We start from the raw sequence: 15,451 nt of genomic DNA on the forward strand, positions 1-15,451 counted from the left end.
AAATTTGAAAAGCGAAATGGATAGGTTGAAGTTAGATATAGTGGGAATCAGTGCAGTTCGGTGGTAGGAGGAACAAGACTTCTGATCACGTGAATACAGGGTTATAAATACAAAATCATGTAGAAGTAATGCAGGAGTATGTTTAATAATGAATAAAAAATAGAAGCGGGAGTCAGCAACTACAAACAGCATAGTGAACGCATTATTGTAGCCAAGATAGACACGAACCCCACAACTACCACAGTAGTACAAGTTTAAATGCCAACTAGCTCCGCAGATGATGAAGAGATTAAAGAAATGTATGATGGGATAAGAGAAATTATTCAGATAGTGAAGGGAGACGAAACTTTAATAGTCAAGGGGGACTGCAATTCGATAGTGGAAAAAGGAAGAGAAGGAAAATAGTAGGTGAATATGGACCGGGCGTAAGCCGCCTGGTAGAACTTTGCTCAGAGCGAGCAAGGTTGTATACGTGGAAGAGGCCTGGAGACACTAGAAGGTTTTAGATAGATTATGTAATGGTAAGACAGAGATTTAGGAATCAGGTTTTAAATTGGAAGACATTTGCAAGACATTTCCAGGGGCAGCAAGCAGGTGTTGGCAGGTGCGAAAGTGACCGAACTATTAGCTTAATAAGTCACGGCTGCAAGATACCGACACGAATTCTTTACAGACGAATGGAAAAACTGGTAGAAGCCGACCTTCTGGAAGATCAGTTCCGATTTCGCAGAAATGTTGGAAAACGTGAGACAATACTGATCCTACGACTTATCTTAGAAGACAGATTAAGGAAAGGCAAACCTACCTTTCTACCATTTGCAGACTTAGAGAAAGCTTTTGACAGTGTTGACTGGAATACTCTCTTTGAAATTCTAAACGTGGCAGGGGTAAAATACAGGGAGCGAAATGCTATTTACAATTTGTACAGAAAACAGATGGCAGTTATAAGACTTGAGGAGCACAAAAGGGAAGCAGTGGTTGAGAAGAGAGTGAGACAGGTTTGTAACCTATCCCTGATGTTATTCAATCTGTGTATTGAGCAAGCAGTAAAGGAAACAAAAGAAAAGTTCGGAGTAGGAATTAAAATCCATGGAGAAGAAATAAAAACTTTGACGTTTGCTGATGACATTGTAATTCTGTCAAAGACAGCAAAGGACCTGGAAGAGCAATTGAACAGAATGAACAGTATGTTGAAAGGAGGATATAAGATGAACATCAACAAAAGCAAAACGAGGATAATGGAATGTAGTCGACTTAAATCTGGTGATGCTGAGGGAATTAGATTAGAAAAAGAGACACTTAAAGTAGTAGATGAGTTTTTTGTATTTGGGGAGCAAGAAACAGTTCTCACTTGATCGTGCATATGTTGTAGTTTACTAATGCACGAATATATGCATGTTTTGGGATTTTATAGTGCATGGTATTCTCGTCTTTATTGATGACTGAAGTCTCTGTTATGTGTATCCGTTGTATTATTTCAACTTATACAGAGTGGTCCATTGATCGTGACCGGGCCAAGTATCTCACGAAATAAGCGTCAAACGAAAAAACTACAAAGAACGAAACTTGTCTAGCTTAAAGGGGGAAACCAGATGGCTCTATCGTTGGCGCGCTAGCTGGCGCTTCCATAGGTCAAACGGATATCAACTGCGTTTTTTTTTGTTTTTTTTAAACAGGAACCCCCATTTTTGGCAAATGGTTCAAATGGCTCTGAGCACTATGGGACTTAACATCTATGGTCATCAGGCCCCTAGAACTTAGAACTAATTAAACCTAACTAACCTAAGGACAGCACACAACACCCAGCCATCACGAGGCAGAGATAATCCCTGACCCCGCCGGGAATCGAACCCGGGAACCCGGGCGTGGGAAGCGAAAACGCTACCGCACGACCACGAGATGCGGGCCCCCATTTTTATTACATATTCCTGTAATATATGAATGTTTTAGTTGGGCCACTTTTTTCACTTTGTGATAGATGGCACTGTAGTAGTCACAAACATATAGCTCACAGTTTTCGACGTACAGTGGTAACAGGTAGATTTTTTAAATTCAAATACAGAACGTAAGTACGTTTGAACATTTTATTTCGGTTGTTCCAGTGTGATATATGTACCTTTGTGAACTTATCATTTCTGAGTACGCATCTTGTTACAGTGTGATTACCTGTAAATACTACATTAATGCAATAAATGCTCAAAATGGTGTCCGTCAGCCTCAATGCATTTGGCAATTCCTCTAAACAGCGAACAGTTCGCCTTCCGTAATGTTCGCACATGCATTGACAATGCGCTGACTCATGTTGTCAGGCGTTGTCAGTGGATCACGATAGCAAATATCTTTCAACTTTCCCCTTACAAAGAAATCCGGGGACGTCAGATCCGGAGAAGTGCGGGCCATGGTATTGTGCTTCGACGACCAATCCACCTGTCACGAAATATGCTATTCAGTACCGCTTCAACCGCACGCGAGCTATGTGCCGGACATCCATCATGTTGGAAGTAGACTACATCGCCATTCTGTCATGCAGTCAAACATCTTGTAGTAACATCGGTAGAACATTACGTAGGAAATCAGCATACATTGCACCATTTAGATTGCCATCGATAAAATGGCGGCCAATTATCCTTCCTTCCATAATGCCGCACCATACGTGAACCTGCCAAGGTCGCTGATGTTCCACTTGTCGCAGCCATCTTGGATTTTCCGTTGCCCAGTAGTGCATATTATGGCGGTTTACGTTACTGCTGTTGGTGAATGACGCTTCGTCGCTAAATAGAACGCGTGCAACAAAATCTGTCATCATCCTGTAATTTCTCTTGTGCCCAGTGGCAGAACTGTACACGACGTTCAAAGTCGTCGCCATGCAATTCCTGGTGCATAGAAATATGGTACGGGTGCAATCGATGTTGATGTATCATTCTCAACACCGACGTTCTTGAGATTCCCACGATTCTCGCGCAGTTCGTCTGCTACTGATGTGCGGATTAGCCGCAACAGTAGCTAAAACACCTGCTTGGGGATCATCATTTGTTGCAGGTCGTGGTTGACGTTTCAAATGTGGCTGAACACTTCCTGCTTCCTTAAAGAAGTTAATTATCCGGCAAACGGTCCGGACACTTGGATGATGTCGTCCAGGATACCGAGCAGCATACATAGCACACGCCCGTTGGGCATATTGATCATAATAGCCATACATCAACACGATATCGACCTTTTACGCAATTGGTAAACGGTCCATTTTAGCACGGGTAATGTATCACGAAGCAAATACCGTCCGCACTGGCGGAATATTATTCTTTTTTCTGTATTGTCATTTTGCACCTCATAGAAGGTGGGCTGACAGCGGCAACTTTACTCCGCTCTTCAGCTACAAGCAGTACAATAAGAGAAAAAACCAATGAAGACACAAAAGTAACATAATGGTGGTTAAAGAACAGTAGACACAGTAATTAAAAAACATGAAGCCGTTCACACTCGACGAAAAACAAGAAAACTGTCGGCACTGTCCACAAACACTGATGATTTTGACGACACACGTGAACGAAGGAGCGTGGGCGGCGAAAACACTGAATCACAAACACGACGGCACACACACGAAAAACTGATGGCGATGATCTCCGACGCGCTAATGTTCACTTAACGTGTGCGAGTCTGGGGACCTGCCTAGAGGGGAAAAAGGTGGTGGTGGAGGGAGAGGGGAGAGCAGAGATGCCAATGGCAGAGGAGATGGGGGGAGGAATGAAGGTATGGGACTAGGGGAAGCCCGGGTGAGAAGGGGGGAGAGAGGGAGGAGGGAGGGAAGGGGGAGAGAAGGAACAAAACACAGGAAGAGGGATGGAGTATCAAATTTGGTAGGAGGGGTAGATGGAGGGGAGGAGGGCATCATCAGGGAGGGGGAGCTGGCGGAAGCCACCTTGGGAGAGGGAAAGGAGAGTGGAGAGATGGAGAGCAGGTGGGACGTGGAAATACAGGCGCGGCAGCCGACGAGGATGGGAGAGACAAGCGGGTGAGGGGGATCTAGTTTGCGGGAGGTGTAGAGGATCTGTATCCGTTCGAGGAAAAGGAGGAGGTGGGGGAACGGAACAAGGTCGTACAGGATCTGCGTGGTGGAGGGGAGACGGATGCAATAGGTGAGGCGAAGAGCATGGCGTTTGAGAATTTGAAGGGATTTGTAAAAGGTAGGAGGGGGGGGGGGCGAAGATCCAGGCACGGTGGGTGTAGCAGAGGATAGGGCAGATGAGGGATTTATAGGTGTGGAGGATGGTGGAGGGGTCCAGACCCCATGGACGGCCAGAAAGGAGCCTGAGGAGACGGAGTCGGGAGCGTGCCTTGGCTTGGATTGTCCGGAGATGAGGGGTCCAGGAGAGGCGATGGTCAAGGGTGACGCCAAGGTACTTAAGTGTGTGGGTGAGGGCAATAGGATGGCCATAGATGGTGACATAGAAATCGAGGAGGCGGAAGGAAGGGGTGGTTTTGCCTACAATGATCGCCTGGGTTTTGGAAGGATTGATCTTGAGCAACCACTGGTTGCACCAAGTGGTGAAGCGGTCGCGCGGAATGTTACGTGATACCACGTACTTATACGTTCGTGACTATTACAGTGCCATCTATCATGAAGCGAAAAAAGTGGTCCAACTAAAACATTCATATTTCTTTACGTACTACACGAATATGTAATAAAAATGGGGGTTCCTATTTTAAAAAACGCAGTTGATATCCGTTTGACCTATGGCAGCTTCATCTAGCGGCCCAACCATAGCGCCATCTGGTTTCCCCCTTCAAGCTAGACGAGTTGCGTTCGTAGTTTTATCATTTGATGTTTATTTAGTGAGATATTTGGCCCGGTCACTATCAATGGCTCACCATGTATAAATCGCTACGATGTTATAGACCAACCCATTATTATTTACGCTGATGTTTGGTCACTTCTGGGACATGAGGCTCACCTCTCCTGGCGCGCGGCCGGTGCTGCGCCGCCAACTCGGGGTCCGCGGTGGGCGTGGCCGGCGACGGGGCGTGTCCCGCGGCGGCCTTCTTCTTCTTGCTGCCGCTGGGCGCCGGCGACGGGGCGGGGGACGGCGGCAGCGGCAGCAGCGCGGGCAGCGGGGAGGGGTGACCGCCCGCCACCGCCCCCAGCCCTGGCCCCGGCGCCGCCTCCGCGTCCGCCCCCGCATCCTCCCCGCCGACGCTGCAGTCGCTTCCCGCCTCCGGGTCCAGGCGCAGCGGCAGCAGCCGCAGCTCCGGCGACGACGGCTTCCGCTTGCCGCTCATCGCCGGACGGTCATACCTCCCCTCACAGGCACTGAACACCGTTACAAACAACAGTTAGAGTCAGTACTGATGATAACACCACAACCACCACCACTACTACTACTGCTACTACTACTACTACTACTGCGAGGGGTTCAATAAATAACGCAACACATTTTTCTTCTCTGCCTATTTCGAGCCGGTCAGAGTGGCCGAGCGGTTCTAGGCGCTACAGTCTGGAACCGTGTGACCGCTACGGTCGCAGGTTCGAATCCTGCCTCGGGCATGGATGTGTGTGATGTCCTTAGGTTAGTTAGGTTTGTTGTTGTTGTTGTGGTCTTCAGTCCTGAGACTGGTTTGATGCAGCTCTCCATGCTACTCTATCCTGTGCAAGCTTCTTCATCTCCCAGTACCTACTGCAACCTACATCCTTCTGAATCTGCTTAGTGTATTGATCTCTTGGTCTCCCTCTACGATTTTTACCCTCCACGCTGCCCTCCAATGCTAAATTTGTGATCCCTTGATGCCTCAAAACATGTCCTACCAACCGATCCCTTCTTCTAGTCAAGTTGTGCCACAAACTTCTCTTCTCCCCAATCCTATTCAATACCTCCTCATTAGTTACGTGATCTACCCACCTTTAGTTAGGTTTAAGTAGTTCTAAGTTCTAGGGGACTGATGACCTCAGAAGTTAAGTCCCATAGTGCTCAGAGACATTTGAACCTTTTGAACCTATTTCGATTGAAAAACTGCGGAATTTGTTGTGAAAAACCTTTGAATCTTCGCGCTTCAACCTCTGTAATTTCATGAACTTCCGATAGGTGGCGGCACTATACATAGCCTTCAAAATGGCGTCCGTAACAGAGGTGCGATCCAAGGAAAGAGGTGTCATTGAGTTTCTTTTGGCGGAAAACCAGAGCGTCGCAGATATTCAGACGCGCTTGCAGAACGCCTACGGAGACCTGGCAGTGAACAAAAGCTCGGTGAGTCGTTGGGCGAGGCGACTGTCATCATCGCACCAAGGCCAAGCAAAACTCTCCGATCTACCGTGTGCCGGCTAGCCACACACAGCGGTCATTCCTGCGATGTTGGAACGTACGAACACTCTTATTCGAATGAGCGACAGATGACAAACAAACACCTGGACGTCTCTGTTGGTAGTGCTGACACGCTCATCAAAGCTGTGTCCCTGCTGGGTTCCTCGCCACCTAATAAAGAGCAACGGAAGACCACCTGTGCGTAACTGCTTGCGCGTTACGAGGCTAATAGTGACAATTTTTTTGCCCAACATAATCACAGGTGGTGAAACACGGCTTCATGACTTTGCAACGCAAATGAAACGGCCCTCCATGGAGCGGCGCATCATTTTGCGTCTGAAGAGTCATGGCGACGGTCTTCTGTCACACTGAAGGGGCTATTCTGATGCCCTTCTTCATGGTGCAACAATCAACTTCAGCGTCTTTGTCGCCACAAAATGCAAACGAATTTGTCCTTCTCGACGACAACGCAAGGCCTCACACAAGTCAGCGCACCAGAGAGGAGCTCACAAAACTTCATTGGACTGTTCCTCCTCACCCAGCCTACAGCCAAGGATCTCGCAACTTCCGACGTGTGTGTGGCCCAAAGAAGGGCGCATTCTGCGAGAAGCAGTACGTGAATGACGGGGGGTTATTGACGCGGCAAGTCGTTGGCACCGACGTCGACCAGTAGAGTGGTACAGTACCATGCAGGCATACTGGCCCTCCCAGTAAGGAGGCGTAAGGCCGTCGCATTGAACGTAGATTACGTTGAAAAGTACGGCTGTTTGGACAACAGACTGAGCAATAATATCCTGAATAAAACCTACGTCCTTCCTAAAAAAAAGGTGTTGCATCACTTACTGAATGCCCTTTTTAGAATATACATTAAATCTTTAGCTGTACTGTCGAGCCGGCCGGGATGGCCGAGCGGTTCTAGGCGCTACAGTCTGGAACCGCGCCACCACTACGGTCGCAGGTTCGAATCCTGCCTCGGGCATGGATGTGTGTGATGTCCTTAGGTTAGTTAGGTTTAAGTAGTTCTAAGTTCTAGGGGACTGATGACCTCAGAAGATAAGTCCCATAGTGCTCAGAGCCATTTGAACCATGTTGTACTGTCGACGAGATAGACTCGAACTTCGAGAAAAGTGTACACCAAACTCCCAATCATCCGTAAAAATGTTGACCCAAGAACACACGCGTAAGTGAAGAATACGAGTAATCCAAAATACACAGTTTTTTTACCCGAAACTGCTATTTGTCATCTTTACAAAGCTTTTTACATGTCACACTTGAAAGCGAACTGCATTAATTACCCGTGACTCTGCAGAAACTGACAAGTATTTGTAAAATTACGTTTAAATCACATTCTATTTCGTATCACTTGCTATCAGTTTACTTTCTACAAACATATCTACAAACATATTCCGCAAGCCACAGTAAGCTGCGTGGTAGAAGGTACATTGTATTGCAGTTATCCATTCGCTTTTCTATTCCACTCGCAAATGGAGCGGGGCATAAACGACATCTAAATGTTTCCCTCATGGTTTCATGGGTCTAAGCACTATGGGACTTAACATCTGAGGTCATCAGTCCCCTAGACTTCGAACTACTTAAACCTAACTGACCTAAGGACATCACACGCATCTATGCTCGAGGCCAAATTCGAACCTGCGACCGTAGCAGCAGCGCGGTTCCGGACTGAAGCGCCTAGAACCGCTCGGTCACAGCGGCCAGCAACGTTTCCCTACGAAGTTTGATTTTCCTTGTCTTCGTCGTCCTTACATGAGATATTCAGGGTGCTCAAAATGGTTCAAATGGCTCTGAGCACTATGGGACTCAACTGCTGTGGTCATAAGTCCCCTAGAACTTAGAACTACTTAACCCTAACTAACCTAAGGACAGCACACAACACCCAGCCATCACGAGGCAGAGAAAATCCCTGACCCCGCCGGGAATTGAACCCGGGAACCCGGGCGTGGGAAGCGAGAACGCTACCGCACGACCACGAGATGCGGGCTTCAGGGTGCAATAGGTGAAGTTCAGATATTGCTATTGTTGGTAGGACGGTATCCTGAATAACATTACATCAGTATTTACATCATTTGCAGAATAATAGTTAGACCTAGAACAAGTCATGGAGTACCTCCAAGTATATGTGGCAAGAGCAAGCCACCAATGCTTTTTGTCCCCTGGGAAGTAAGTCAGATGTTGAAGAGTGTGTGCATCGCTGCAAAACGCTTAGTCTACACTGCAGGCGTAATCCACTTAGTGGTGCAGTTACGACCGCACTGAATACGAGGGCTGTTCGGAAAGTAAGGAACGATAGGTCGCGAAATGAAAACCACAGTGAAAATCAAAACGGTTTATTTGCAACAGTTAGCTACAACTTCCAGCAACTTATCTCCATAGTCGCCGATCCGACTTAGACGTTTGTCGTAGCGTTGTACCAACTTTCCAATACACCCGTTATAGAAGGTAGCCGCCAGTGCTTTCCGCCAATTCTCTACGCTGGCCTACAGCTCGCTGTCTGTGCCAAAATGTTGTCTTCATAGCCAGTGTTACATATGAGCAGAGATGAAACTCAGAGGGAGACAGTTACGGGCTGTTTTGTGGGTAATCAAACATTTCCAATTGTAAACGATGCAGGGGCATCTTCATTGCCCCTGCAGAATGCGGCTGAGAATTGTCTTGAACAAGAAACCGCACGACAGTTAGGTAATGTTGGTTGCATAGCTTCGGGCGAAATTTCTCACCAGACCCTCAATCTTGGCGGCAGACACTATTGTTCTAGGTATCTTTATGTGCTCCCTGTGTGCTCAGAACTAAAAAGAACGACGTAACGCGATCGACAGGCGCACTAGAGACACTGCCCAACGCACATGTGCAAAACTTCATCGGATTTTCACTGTGGTTTCCATTTCGCCGCCCATCGTTCCTTACTTTCCGAATAACCCTCGTACGTCAGTTCATATAGCATGTGACATGTTTGTGGGAAGAATGTTGACGCAGAGGAAAATAACCAATATACTCTGCGTACAATTTGAGGTACCACGTATAAAAATATCTACACTTATCCCCGTTACGCCCTGTATGTCTGGGGCAGTAAGATCGTTCTGCAGCCTACCCCCACTGCCAGTTCTCCAAGCTTTCTCAGTAGCGCTTTGTGAAAAGAATTCTGTCTTCCCTCCAGGGCTTCCAACTTGAGTTCACGCATTTTGGCAATACTTGATCGTTGATAGAACCTATCGATAACAAATCCAGCAGCACGCCTTTGAACTGCTTCAGTGTCTTCTTTTAATGCGACCTGGGATCGAAAACACTCTAGCTATTCTTAACAATGGATAACATTCAGGTCATCCTTCATCCTTCTGCAGTCATTTACAGTCACTTTCCCGCACACTACAGCATCATCGTCAAACAGTATTAGACTTTTGCTCAATCTGTGCGTCACACAGTTTATGTATGTAGAGAGAAAGAGCAATCCTGTCACACTTTTCTTTTTTTCTGATGGCCACTCGCCATCCAGGACAACGTACTGGGTTCTAAGACTTAAAACGTCGCATATCTGAGAACCCAATTCGTATGCTCGGACCTTCGTTAACAGTCTGTAGTGGGACATCGTGTCAAACATTTTCCAGAGTAGAAAAGGACAAGCTGAGCTTTGCACGAGCGATTCTTTTGTAACGTGAGTGCTTATTCTAGAATTGAGAGCAACTGTGTAAGTTGAAATGACAATTTTAATGTCGCAAATTTTAGCACAAAAATTACAGCTTTTACACATTTTTCCACTCGACAACATAAAAACAGCACAATGGATAACGCATCCCGCCAACATCAAAAGTGAACTAATCCTATACACAACACTATGTAATAAACTCTCTGAAAGAACATTAATCCTAAGCTCAATGAAATGAAAGTTTAATGGGAAGTTTATTTACAAAATTGCTCCTACATATTCGTTATTATGTTGGTCAGTACTACGAAAATCGTCCAATTCCGGTTCAAAGTTCGGTACTATTTAGGATGACAATCAAATCTATGGTGGATGTTTAGTTATGTGACAAATTTGAGCGTAAGATTACCCAAGGCCGCTCGAGTTTACAGTGGACGCAAGCTGGTGAACCAACAAAGTTTACGCCTCTGCATGCGGTATTTACCTTAAGCTCCGACGTGCTGCTGTCTGCAATGCCGCTCTCTCCCACTGAAATTCCTACAAATCTAATCAGGCCTTTGCTGAAATTCCCAGCAGAAACTTTCCCTATGTTTTTCGTTATGCGAGAAAATAAATATTCATTCCTGAACTTTGTAGGTGGCGATATACACGCGCATGGTTGGAGCAGCGTGCATATTATAGTGCCCTCTCAGTTCTCACAAGAACAATTAACTAATTTGGCTGCTTCGTTTCTCCTCAGTTGGAGCTAAATGTTGCCACAGCTAACCTCTAGCTGGATTGCAGCCGCTGTGAACGCAGTGTCCACACAAATTTCTTCTCTGCATCGTACAGAGCGTTAAGTGCTCCGTCCTGCACTTGATGCCAGTTCAGAGAAGAGTCCCCCAAAAAGTTCTCTCTTGTCCTACCCATGGCAGAACTTTCTCCCCCACTTGTGTTCATTCGTTCTTCATGTCATGGCCTTTTTTACCAATAGGAGTGTTCCTCTTATTTTGTGGAAACTCTCTCTACCAATCGCAATGTCCCTTCTATCTAACTGCATCGAAACTTCAGTATGTTTCTCCTGCCTAGTGCGTTTCCGTCAATCGGACGATTTGTGCCCGTTCTAGACATCTAAAGTACATTGACCTTTCTGTGTGTCACACTTGCAGGACACGTGATCAAAATGCGTTACTAGTTTTATGTTCATATCCTGTCGGAATTCCAAAACGCAGCTTTCTAAAGCTTTTTCTCTGTCCCTTGTGCAGATGTGCCGCTACACGCGGTCCTCCTTCCTGAATCACCTGGTCAGGGTGGCTGACCTTCCTCCTGCCACCCCTTTAAGTGTTTTCCATCGTAACCCCTGCAGCGCGCCTTCGCTACGCCGTTGTCCTCCTGGCTTTTCAAACTAAAAACGACTCACATTGCCTGTTCCACCTTCCGCTCATAGACATGCATTGTATAGGAACAGTGTGTTAATTACTGTCAATTGATTGTCATCTCTTTTGCATTACATACTGATAGGCAAATGTTCTCATAACCGCCGAATTACGTTAGGTGTCATATTCACGTTCTCATTGCGATGTATAAAGCTCTCATGTAAGGTGCGAATCTGACCATTTATTCTGCCACCTTACACTTTCTACGTCGCTATTGGCTTGTGGATAGATGTTTTTCTCTCTCAGAAACTGCCAAGAAATAATTATCCTCTCCTTTCTGGTTTTGATTCCCTTTCCTCCTGAGGTCTATTCACATTTAGCCCGCATCTCGTGGTCGTGCGGTAGCGTTCTCGCTTCCCACGCCCGGGTTCCCGGGTTCGATTCCCGGCGGGGTCAGGGATTTTCTCTGTCTCGTGATGGCTGGGTGTTGTGTGCTGTCCTTAGGTTAGTTAGGTTTAAGTAGTTCTAAGTTCTAGGGGACTTATGACCACAGCAGTTGAGTCCCATAGTGCTCAGAGCCATTTGAACCATTTTTTTTTATTCACATTTACCCGAGAGCCAAAACATGAGTATAGTCAATATAGTCAAATGAATTTTGTTCTGCTTACTCTAATAACTATTCTTTCCTGAGCAGTCTCACTTTTAAACACTGACAGAAAAAAATTGCAACACCAAGAATGAGTTATGCGACATAAATGAAAGTTGGAAGGCATGTTTCTAGATCTGAAAGATTGTATCTATTCAAATTTAGTGCCTGTTGCATAAGAGTGACGCTAATAGCGCTATTATCAGGATGCAAATCAGTTTTGCTTTAAATTTACGCTATAGCTGTCGTGTGCGTCAGTTATCTTTGAGTTTGGACGTAGTGAGTTGATGTTAGTCAAGAATGCCTTTAAGGCGACGAAAGCGCCATTATCAACACCTCACTGAGTTTGAGTGATGTCTTGTAATAGGGCTACAAGAAGCTGGTTGTTACTTCTGAGATACTGCAGAAAAATTTTACAGGAATGTAGCCACTGTACATGACTGCTGGCATCGGTTGTCACGGTGAGAAGAAGACCAGGCTGCAGTCGTCCACGTGGCACTACCGAGAGGGAAGACCATCCAGTTTGGCTATGGCTCTGGCGCATCGTACTGCACATGCAGCAGCAATTTGAGTAGTAATTGGCACCATCGTGACAGAACGCTCTGTTACAAATCAGTTACTTCAAGGACAGCTCCAAGCCAAGACGTCCTGTAGCGTGCATTCCACTGACCTCAGACCACCGCCATTTGCGACTTCAGTTATTTCAAGCGGGAGCTCATTGGAGGGCATGGTGAAGGTCTGTTGTGTTTCCTTATGAACGCTGGATCTGCCTCGGTGCCAGTGGTGGCCGTGTGTCGGTTAGGAAGAGGCCAGCTGAGGACCTGCAATGGATCTGTCTGCGTGCTAGACACGCTGGACCTACAACTGGAGTAATGGTTTGGGGTGCGATTTCGTATGACAGCAAGAGCACTCTCGTGGTTATCCCACGCACCCTGACTGCAAATTTGTATGTCAGTATGGTGATTCAACCTGTTGTGCCGCCTTTCATGAACAGCCTCGCAGAGGGTGTTTTCCAACGGGATAACTCTCGCCCATATTCCGCTGTTGTAGCCAACATGCTCTACAGATCGTGCCAGAGGGGAGTGTTACGGGACCATTGCTTTTCGCAATACATATAAATGACCTAGTAGATAGTGTCGGAAGTTCCATGCAGCTTTTCACGGATGATGCTGTAGTATACAGAGAAGTTGCAGCATTAGAAAATTGCAGCTAAATGCAAGAAGATCTGCAGCGGATAGGCACTTGGTGCACGGAGTGGCAACTGACCCTTAACATAGACAAATGTACTGTATTGCGAATACATAGAAAGAAGGATCCTTTATTGCATGATTATATGGTAGCGAAACAAACACTGGTAGCAGTTACTTCTGTAAAATATCTGGGAGTATGCGTACGGAACGATTTGAAGTGGAATGGTCATATAAAATTAATTGTCGGTAAGGCGGGTGCCAGGTTGAGATTCACTGGGAGAGTCCTTAGAAAATGTAGTCCATCAACAAAGGAGGTGGCTTACAAAACACTCGTTCAACTTATACTTGAGCATTGCTCATCAGTGTGGGATCCGTACCAGGTCGGGTTGACAGAGGAGATAGAGAATATCCAAAGAAGAGCGGCGCGTTTCGTCACAGGGTTATTTGGTAAGCGTTATGGCGTTACGGAGATGTTTAGCAAACTCAAGTGACAAACTCCGCAAGAGAGGCGTTCTGCATCGCGGTGTAGCTTGCTGTCCAGGTTTCGAGAGGGTGCGTTTCTGGATGAGGTATCGAATATATTGCTTCCCCCTACTTATACCTCCCGAGGAGATCACGAATGTAAAATTAGAGAGATTCGAGCGCGCACGGAGGCTTTCCGGCAGTCGTTCTTCCCGCGAACCATACGCGACTGGAACAGGAAAGGGACGTAATGCGGTGCCCTCCGCCACAGACCGTTGGGTGGCTTGCGGAGTATAAATGTAGATGTAGATATAGATCACAATATCTGCCTCCAATCGAGCACATGTTGGACGTCATCGGACGACAAGTCCAGCGTCGTCTACAAGCAGCATTAACCATTCGCGTGTTGATCAACCAACATCAGCAGGCATGGAATTCCATCCCACATACTGACATCCGACAGGCGTACAACACAATGCATGCACATTTGCATGCTAGCATTAACATTCCGTCGGTACCACCGATTATTAACGTACCTGCATTTCGACTAATGACCTCAGCAGTTGAGTCCCATAGTGCTCAGAGCCATTTGAACCTGCATTTCACATTTGCAATGGCTACTCTCGCACTTAGATTAACCTGTGATCATGCAACGTTAATCACTTAAATATGTTATGAAGACAAATGTATTCTCAAAATTTCATTACACTACATTTGGGAGTTCGTAGTGTAACATCCCAAGAAACCCGAAAACCCAAATAAGAATGTCATGATAATTTAAAGTAGGGAACAGAGTTATCCTGACAGGTACGACAACTTTGACAATAATATAACACCTTAAAGTTTTGATGAACACCAATTTCAATAATTACTGAGTATGTCATGATATAAACGTAGTAAGAAAGAAAGGTTATTTTTTATTAGCTATCAAACATCTCAGTAATAACTGCAAATCAGTCCGACGAAAGTTTAAGTCCAAAGTAAAATGTCGGTCAGAGATAACATTTATTGTTAAAGAGAGTTGTAAACGCGGCGAAAAGGAAATTCAGTGCGTCTACAATACTCGATCATGGAAATGTTAGTCGCTTCCTAGCTTGCTTGCTATCAAGTCGTGAGAGAGCACCGTTTGCTATAGTACTACAAACGGAACGCTACGAGATTGTTTCTACTCAAAAAAAAAGTACTAATGCGTGATAAAGATGCGCGGACTTTGTTCTCAGTTATTCTGACTTGAGGATTTGAACTGAAGTGATATTCTGGTAGTGTACGACGAGTTAATGAACTTTAATTATTGGAGATATTATTGTTGGACTCAACCTTCATCAAAGTGAACAGTTACAACGAAGAATGGACATAGTATCGAAGACTGCAATACCCGATTTGCCTTGAGTAGGAAACATTAATACGACCACACGAAGATAACACAAATACGACGATTGTAAAACTTGTCGTAAATGTTACGATCACCGAACTGAAAAGAATCGTAATTGATCTGATCCATCAGTGTGTGTGTGGTGTGATGATTTTAAACTAACTGCTAAGAAGGAACAATAAAAATTCTTCGTCAGTAATGGAAATCACACGTGTTGCCTCCATCATTAATTCAACTGTGTGATAGTTGATGATCAAAATTAATTAACTGTGAACATTTTAATTGAAAAAGTGACTTGGTGAACATTGAGCATTGAAAGGAGTGTTTTGCCGAAATAATATTACAACGCACGAAAGCAAGATAGCATTATAGATTATCTATGGATTTGCGTCGTGCCGTAGTGAATAATTATGCCTAGCAACGTAACAACAACACTGATACTGAACCGCAAATAAATTTTTCCTCGCTTCAGTGATATGAA

The 15,451-nt window shown here is 45.6% G+C and overlaps 1 protein-coding gene across 1 annotated transcript in view; it reads right to left on the minus strand.

Moving 5' to 3' along the window:
- The window catches only part of LOC126252505 (uncharacterized), a 131,046-nt gene extending 125,772 nt beyond the window's left edge, over nt 1–5,274 (minus strand). Inside the window, exons 1-2 of the mRNA XM_049953401.1 lie at nt 5,121–5,274; nt 4,950–5,053 (exon numbers count right to left, since the gene is read on the minus strand). Of these exons, the coding sequence (XP_049809358.1) occupies nt 4,950–5,053; nt 5,121–5,274 (258 nt within the window). The remainder of the gene's footprint in view (nt 1–4,949; nt 5,054–5,120) is intronic.
- Between the last annotated feature and the right edge of the window lie 10,177 nt (nt 5,275–15,451).

This window comes from Schistocerca nitens, chromosome 4 (assembly GCF_023898315.1).
Source record: "Schistocerca nitens isolate TAMUIC-IGC-003100 chromosome 4, iqSchNite1.1, whole genome shotgun sequence".
In the NCBI taxonomy this organism is placed as follows: Eukaryota; Metazoa; Arthropoda; class Insecta; order Orthoptera; family Acrididae; genus Schistocerca; species Schistocerca nitens.